The 8,914-nt window shown below is 40.4% G+C and overlaps 1 protein-coding gene across 1 annotated transcript in view; it reads right to left on the minus strand.

Moving 5' to 3' along the window:
- Nucleotides 1-3,428: 3,428 nt before the first annotated feature.
- LOC125483108 overlaps nt 3,429-8,914 on the minus strand; it is a 63,057-nt gene continuing 57,571 nt past the window's right edge. The window contains exon 4 of the mRNA XM_048596731.1: nt 3,429-3,602. Within this exon, the coding sequence (XP_048452688.1) occupies nt 3,429-3,602 (174 nt within the window). The remainder of the gene's footprint in view (nt 3,603-8,914) is intronic.

Consider the following 8,914-nt stretch of genomic DNA (forward strand, 5'->3'; position numbering starts at 1 on the left):
GTGTTCACTGCCAGAGTTCCACCAGAAGTGTTTGTCCTCCATCATTTTTCTCATAACTATCTTGGCCATGTCTGACCTCTCGTTCTTTTAACCTCTATTCTCACAATAATTTTTGCAATGATTTCAAGGTCAGCTTAGCCTCAACCACAAATCTCTCTATATAATGTGTAATAAATGTACTGGGCTCTTAGAGCAATACATTTTGAGTTTGTCTTCTCGAAAGTTCCCAAGTATATAGTTCTCTGATTACCATAACAGTGTGAAAAATAAACAGTTTGCCTGATTTCAATCCTTTTGATTTTTAATGAAACTTAAAACATTCAGAAAATATAGTTTTTAGACTGAGGCAATCTACTTTCAGTAGATTAAAGATTGCTTTGATAGGTTTGCGTGTTACTCTTTTTTTTAATCACGGTGTAATTCTAACTGTCCAGATCCATGAAATAATGCTATCATCAATCTTAATTGCTTCAATGTATTGTAATTTTCCAAACAAAATCTGCTACCAGTGTAACTTCTTTCCTTACATGGCCTAGAAACCTTCCACATCTCTCCATTGTTGTGTATTCATACCTCTAACCTGAAAGACAATATAATACTGTAAGTCAAACAAAATCTCTCAGAGCGATCACAATTCCCTGTACACAGACACGTATAACTACTTAGACCACAACTGAACGATCCTTCTTATAAAGCCAGATCATGCATTCAGTGTGGTGTCAAACCCAAGGGGTGTGAGGCAATCACCCTCAAAAGGTCAAACCATGTCCCTGACTTCAGGAGCATCCAGAACAATAGCTAAATGCCAGCCTGGCTGAAAAAGATTGAAATTATTTTACCTAAATCTTGGAAGTGTTTGATAAACAAACTGGCTGGTGTCTTGCATTGATCACGCTGCTCTGCGGGAAATGATAAAGGAAGATGACATTTTTTTAAACATTTGCTTCACTGAAAATTTGCTAAGTGGTAGCAACAAATGTGTGTTGTGAATGGACCCTGGGTAAAAATGTTACTGGTTGACGGTTATTTGCATTTGGGAGCAATCAGGCTTTCTGCTGCCTCACTGTGCAACACTGGAGGGGGTGCTGAGCAGTATGTCAGGTAGGTGCTGGTGGGTGGAGGGCATGGTCTTAACCTGACCTGCTGAGTGTGAGACTCTGGAATAGGGTGATACACTGCTTTAAGTCCTGTACAATGTTAACCCCCTGACTAACTACTGAGAAGAATTAAAGAAGGCTGGGTTTAAAACAAGAGAGGCATTTTTCCTGGCAGTATCCTGAAGGGTGAGTTATGTTAGATTTTCCCACCATGATTCTACTGCTGTCTGATACAACTTCTCATCTAGAATGATCATTGGCCCCATATTTTCATGACCCAGCCCTTGACCTGTGCAAGAGCTTCCAACCAAATTAGATAGTTTCTCAGAATCCGCAGTAGATTATCTCTAACAAGACACTGGGCAGTGTGATGTCACAAAGGTCATTTAGCATCTTGCACAGAAAAGATTGGAAACAGTCACTAATATCAATTATAATAACATTCAGAGGTATGTGTTCCAGTCCCTATGTCAGCGAAAGCAGCACCTTGCAAAGGTTCACCATTTAAGCTCAGGCTGTGGGCTGCAGCTCATATCAATAATGTTAATCTTTAAGCTTGAACCAAGGAATACAGCTGGGGCAAGAAGATGTGAGGGCCATCAGTCCAGCAGACATTTATTGGCTGAAATAAAAAGCATTGATATGTTTTTCTGAACAAAATCCACCACATATAGGAAACAACTGGCTGGAGTTCTGCATCACTCATTACTCTCCCAAAGTTGTTCATGACAGGTCATGCTACTTTTAATTTAAAAATAATTGAGACAGGCACTTTCATTATAAAATTGCATTGAAGCTAAATAGATAGCAACTATCAACAGACACAGAAATTGCAATGTGTAGCTATACTATGTCCATTCAGTTTACCATAGGCAACAAGCCAAATACCATTACTTTGTACAGCTGCAAAGCTCAGCTAGTGCCATCTTTATTATTAAACAGCTAGAAGCTTCAGAAAGTGGTCAATATGGTAAGTGTTCAATCTAGTCTCCCTTTATTAAAGCCTGTCTTCTAGTTTAAAGGGCAGGTGCATGTGGTTGTTTGTAAGAGCTGGCTAAGTAATCCTCAGTTCACAAACTGAAATTGGTACATTAAGGGAGACGGTGGGCTTCAATTCTTTTGAATGCTGCACTGGAACCCTTGGTGGAGGAGATGGAGAGGAGAAACTATTCAGCCATGTGCTCAGAAGGCAGGGGGAGAACATAGCTTATCAGCCACTTTGCCGAATGCTGCAGGGCTTGTCCAGAGTAACGCAGATAACAGAAGTATTATTTCATCTTGTCAATGGTAGCTGTAGCACATTTTGCATGGCAACAGGGGATTTCATTATCAGTTCCCTACACGTGATCACATGGGTAGAGCCAGGAGCCACATGGTCAGCAGAGAGCCATGATGACCAAGGGCCACAGCGTTGATTTGTTGAGGTGATTTGAATGCACCAGGCACAGCAGACTGCCAATGAATGAATGTCTTGGGGCATTGCCCTGCACAAGTCTCTGCCTCTGTTTACTACTACGTGGCTGTTGAGGAAGTGGATCCCAATCATGGTCAGAGTTGGAATGCAGAGCTGGCAAAGCCTCACAATTGCAATCAATGGATGCTTGCAGCCTGGGCACACTGCGATCCTCACACAGCTCCATGTTCGCGCTGCCTGGTTCTTTCTCTCCACATGTGAAATGTTGTTGGCCCTCGCTGAGTTGAGAGGATCTGTGCCTACCCTGCTAGAACAGTGGTTGGTGAAATGCTGCAATTACCAGTTACCAAGGGTAAACTTCACAGCCAGTGGTAATGTGGTCACTGCCCTATTCTGAGGTGCAGTTATGGCTGCAGTGGGTGACAGATTTCAGTGAGGATGCTCTTCCTGAAGTGCAGAAAATGCAGACAATTTCCTTACTAATGTCCAGGGCTGAGAATTGCTCCATGAACATACTGGGTAGAGATAGCTCCCTGCCAAGAACCATCCTCTCTCTCACTCACTCTCATTTCTCTTTCTTTTCTCACTTCCAACAGTTTGACCTATTCCGCATGCCCATCTGTTCAATATCTGACTTTTCCTGCACTCTGAGAGGAATGCTGATTAGTCTACCCATTGGACTGAGAGCAATTGGTCTTTGCAGAAGCATTGAAGCAGCAAAAAAACTCCTTTAACGCCTCCCATTGGGCTTTAGCAACTTTCAAGTGTTAGAGGCACCAAATGGTTGTTGGATCAAAGCAGCACCCAGAAGAATTTAACCAGCAAATGACTTGTATCTGGTTAATGCTCATTCTCAATTACACTGGTGAGGAGTGTTTTTCAGCTATCTGTTGCTGCATTAATTGGACTACTGAGCTTCAAAATGGCACCGCTGCTGCCAAACCAGAGTTCTGCTTTGTAGGATTGCTATCATGATCCACCAGCTCTGCAATCCAAACAGTGGCCACATCAAAATCCTTGCCTGTCAGCTCCCAGGGAAACCCATCCCAAAAATGGGCATTTGCATCACTGATGCCACTTTGAGCATCAATCTGCACCAGTAACACTCAAACAATGGATGCGATCGATGTGATGTTGCATCCTTGACAAGAATCTTACAATCAGCACCACGTGGACTGACAGAATGAAATCACTGGGGAATGGGAAAGACAAGTGTGAAGCAAGTTGCTCTACTGGAATCCAACTTATAAGTGAAATCCAAAGTCTGCTCAGACCAGGTCATCTGGATTTAATTTATAAAATCACATTATTGCTAGTGGAGAAAAAAGACTTGGCATTCAAAAGACATATTTGAAATGTTCATGGACTGGGTCTGTCAAGCTCTTAAATAACAGAGAGTAATTTATATAAGCTTCATCATTAATGTATGTGTTTAAAATAAAACCTCAAAACCTGCCATCTCCTAACTGTCTTGCCAACAAATATATCCAATGACATTACATTTTTCCTCCATTCACAATTCCTCGATAATAAAAACCTTAGTCATTGATGAGGGACAATGGTGTAGCTTAATGGCAGAGAAGGCAGATTAATGACTGCAGTGGTAAAAGCCAAAATTAAACATCTGTCAAGTACACGTACAATACTAAAACTTTTATCAGGGCTTTACAACAACATGGAATATTGGCCATGTTTTAGAGCAGAATTTATTAATACCTCTGCTATTGCCAAATTCCAATGCGAATATTTCCGTCTGAATTAGAAACTAACTTGCATCTGCTTTGTACAAAGGCAAATGTCTCATTTCTTTTGAAACCTTTATTTTAAACACTGGATACCCTACCTTCTGCCACTCCCTAAAATGAAAAGTCAACGAGAAAGACAACCCAGGGGAAGAAAGCTGTTCCTGTGTTATTTAACAGCAAATTAGTCATTAACGGGATGGAGGTGAGATTTTTGCCCCTCTGGGATAGAAAAGCCAGTTTCAGAGAGCTGCCATCCAATTGGATATGTCCAGCAATGCCAACTGAGAGCAATGGCAACTGTTGGGACTACAGGTGGTTCCCTAATGGAGATTGTCACTGAAGCTATACACCAAGGTAAGTGAGAAGGGAATTTCTTTCCAGTCAGGCTGTCACAGGGTGAAGAGGGGTTAGGGGTTGGGGTTTGAGAGATAGAGAGCAATGTAAAGGAAGAAGTTTGAACGTGGCAGCACAAGAGACCTACAAAGGAGGTGCTACCACTTTTGCCCATCATCAGCCTGCACAACTACGTCTATTCGGCCAAGCATTTGGTATGGTCAGCTAAAATAGTGGATGGAGCAGAAAGACCCGCTGAAAGGCCCCAGTAGGCCCAAGGGCAGATGAGACACCTGAAATCTACCCTGTCTTCATAAAATCTCAGACAGGAGGGGGCTAGGGGCTGACAGGTTTGCAATGGGACAGCCAGCCCTCCAAATCTGCTGGTACTGGACTGTAGGTCCAGCCGAGTTACAATGCCGTGCATGATATTCAAAAACACAAACCATTTCTTTACTTCAATATTTGACATCATCTCCAAATACATGCTCTCACCAGTGTAATATGTATATATCCAATTAAACAAGCTGGCTTTTGGATATTAATTCCTAAATATTAAACATAATGCACAATTTAAAGTATGTTTCTTCACCCACATTGCAAGTTTCTTCCTTCCTATCCTGTAGGTTAGTGATTTTCTGCACTCCACGAGATGGGTATTTGTAACATGCCAAGCAGATTATTTGACCGTACCTGCCTTTATATTCAAGACTTAGTTACTGTCCATACTTTTCACCATGGATCACTGAATTGTGATGATGAGGAGGAATTTGAGCTGGTATATTGCCAGACAGAGCACGGTCCAAGTCATGAAAGAACTCTACCAATTCAAACCAAACCCAGCCAGTTTAATACAGAATCATGAATGCAAAGAGAGAAGCCAGGATAAGGCTGCATGTCAAAATGTTAAACACAGACCACAGCAATTTTCAGCAGTCCCAGCATTAGGGGAGTAGCATGGCAGGATGAATTGTTCCTGGGGAATAAGATAGGCCCACAGCAAGAATTCAACTTCCTTGATGGCACAGATCCACAGGACAGATTTTGGAGAAATTGAAGCAAAGAGAGAGTAATCTCAAATTAAATACCAGAGTAAATGGTAAATGTAAATTCTCCTTTTGGATTGTCATGACCATGCATTATAAACCACATATATATATAAAAGGATCACTTATGGACATATTGGACATTTTTAATAAAAGGACAATAGCCAAACGTTGGCTGTAGATGTAAATTCCATGACTGCCTGAAGCGAGAGATACTCTGGAATATCACAACTGGCAAGGAGTCAATGAACTTTCAAAGGGAGAAAATTCAATACAAACTGAACTGGGAGTATCTCAGATTATAAACACTACGGTAAAAAATGACAGTAGTCTAGGCAAGAGACATATTAGCCCTTTCCCCCTTTCAAGAATACAGAGAGACAGGGATTAAATGCATGTTTCAACTCTGGTTGTGTCCTAAATATGTGGACTAGTGTGCTGTGAGTGTTACTGCTTTGACAATAGCCAGTTAAACATCCCTGCAGTGCAGGTAAAATCATTTCACTCTGAGTACTGTCAGTCAGTACTGCTAAGAGGAATCAGGACAAAAGAGTTTCAGCCAATCTACAAAAATAAAAATCTCAAAACTAAACACTGAACTATCAGTGTCAACATTATCAGTGACATGCATTGCAATAGCCATAATGTTCAACCATCCACTGTTCCATTTTTTAAACTTTTATCTTTTTAGACCCACGTCATTGCTAAGTCATGTGTATGTGTGTTGCATTATTATTTCTTCTTGGATTTAGTGGTTAATCAACTAACTTTGTTCTTTCAAAAAGGCCTGGCTAAACTGGCTACTTTTAAAACGACAGCTCATTTGGGTGTGGAAGAAAAGTATCCACAAGATAAATGGAATCCACTTAAAATTAACTTTGTTGTAACCAAGCAAGAGGGTGGTGAATAATCAAGGGGAGCTGGCTTATCTTTCCACTCTTGGGAGATTAACACTTTAAGGTATCTCACCTGGAACTGTGACAAATTAGGAAGCCTCACCCAGGGACAAGTCATAACAGAATGCTAGCAAGGTTAAGGCCAATAATCCTAAAACTGCTGTCCATTCAACTTTGGGACTGAGGAAATACAAGAATCAAAGTTAGACACCAGGTGAATGCTATACTTTGTTGCAAAAGGAAAGAGATTAAATAGCCTGAAGATATTTTCGTCCAAACAGTGCAAGAGGGTAGAATATTTTACATTTTCAGAATATAATTACTGAGAAATAAACCAGTGCATTCGTCATTCATTTATCCCAGAAACTTCAATATTTTTTCTGGACAATTGGATTCAGGGCATCACTGTCCAAAAACCCCATTGTCCCTTTTGAAGAAAACTAAGAAGAAATGAAATTGTTGACATATTGTACAAAGCCTGTCAAGATGACACAGTGACAGTGATGGTTAGATGAAGAAATCCTTTTACAATGGAAGGCCGGACCACGAGTAAGAAGCAAGGAAGTAACCTGATCCTTTATTCATTTATTCATTCACAGGATAAGGGTGTCACTGGCTAGGCAGCATTTATTTCCTATCCTGAACTGCCCAGAGGCCAGTTCAGAGTCATATAGATAGTCATATATTAGCATAATTGCTAATGAAAGCAAGTAAAGATTTTTTAAAAATTCTCCAGCCAGAAAAGTGACTGTAAACTCTAAGAAATAACATGGACTTAGAAAGAGATCTTCAGTCATACAAGGAAAACATGTGAGGACTTCAAAATAAATGCAAGACCATTGAAACTTCAGTCAGGGGGAAGGTAGCACATCTGTACTGGCAAAATTCAATTGGATGAAATTAATATTTGAAATCATGCAGACAGAATGTCAATGTAAATTGGAGAAACTCAGCAAGTCTGGCAGCATCTGTGGAGAGAAGACAGAAGTGAAGAGGATTATAGGACTCAAAATATTAACTTTGTTTTCTCTCCACAGATGCTGCCAGACCAGCTGAGTTTCTCCAACAATTTCTGATTTTGTTTGTTTCAGATCTCCAGCATCAGCAGTTCTTCATTTTATGTAAATGTGAGTTTGATATTTTCAGAGAAAAATAACTTCAATCTTCAGCAAAGGCTTATTTGAAGAAGTGCAATGTTTGATCATATGAAATATGAGCAGAAATGGCCTATTCAGCACTTTGAACCTGCTCCAGCATTCAGTAAGATCATGGCTGATCTTCATGTGTTTTGAACTCCACATTTCTAATTTTCCTCAATGATCCTTGATTCCCTTGCCTAAGAAGAATCTATTTACTACTGCCTTAAAAATATTAAATGACCATGTCTCCACCCCCTTCTGAAGCAGAGAATTCTAAAGTCACACATCCTCTGAGACAAAACAAATTCTCCTCCTCTCTGCCATGAAAGGACAAACTCCAATTTTAAAATAGTGCCCCCAGTCTGGATTCACCCACAAGAACAAACATACTGTCAACATGCACCTTGTCAAGACCATTCAGGATCTTATACACTAAAATCAAGTTACCACTCACTTTTTTAAACTCCAGTGGGAATAAGCCCAGCTTGTCCAAACTATCCTTGTGAGACAAGCCACTCATTCCAGATATCAGTCTAACAAACCACTTTGAACTACCTCCAATGCACTTACATCCTGCCTTAAAAAAGGAGACCAAAACGGACACGGTTTTGAGATATGGACTCACCAAGCATGGCATTTACTTTTATGTTCAATTCCTTTCAGAATAAAGTACAGAATCACATTAGCGTTCTGATTTCATGGTGTACATGCATACTAACTTCAAACTAACTCACCTACTAGAACATCCAAATCCCCCTTGTATCTTAAGATTCTACTATCATTCTCTGCTTAAGTATTACTCTTTTTTTTAAAATTTTTCCTGCCGAAGTGAATGACTTCACATTTTCCCACATTATACTCTATCTGCCAGATTTTAGCCCATTCACTCAACCCATCTAATTCCATCTGTAACTTACTTATGTCTTCTTAACAACTCACTTTCCTATGTATGTTGATGTTGTCTGTGGATTTAGCTACCATATCTTTGCTCCCCTCATCTAAGTAATTGATGTGAATTGTGAAAAATTGAGACTCCAGACCAGCTCACTGCAGGACTCCAACATCACAACCTGCCAATCAGATGAAGACCCATTTATGTATACTCTCTGAGATAGGAGGAACTGCAGATGCTGGAGAATCTGCGATAACAAGGTGTAGAGCTGGATGAACATAGCAGGACAAGCAGCATCAGAGGAGAAGGAAGGCTGACATTTCGGGCCTAGACCCTTCTTCAGAACCATTTC

The sequence above is a fragment of the Rhincodon typus genome, chromosome 5 (assembly GCF_021869965.1).
Source record: "Rhincodon typus isolate 14 chromosome 5, sRhiTyp1.1, whole genome shotgun sequence".
Classification (NCBI taxonomy): Eukaryota; Metazoa; Chordata; class Chondrichthyes; order Orectolobiformes; family Rhincodontidae; genus Rhincodon; species Rhincodon typus.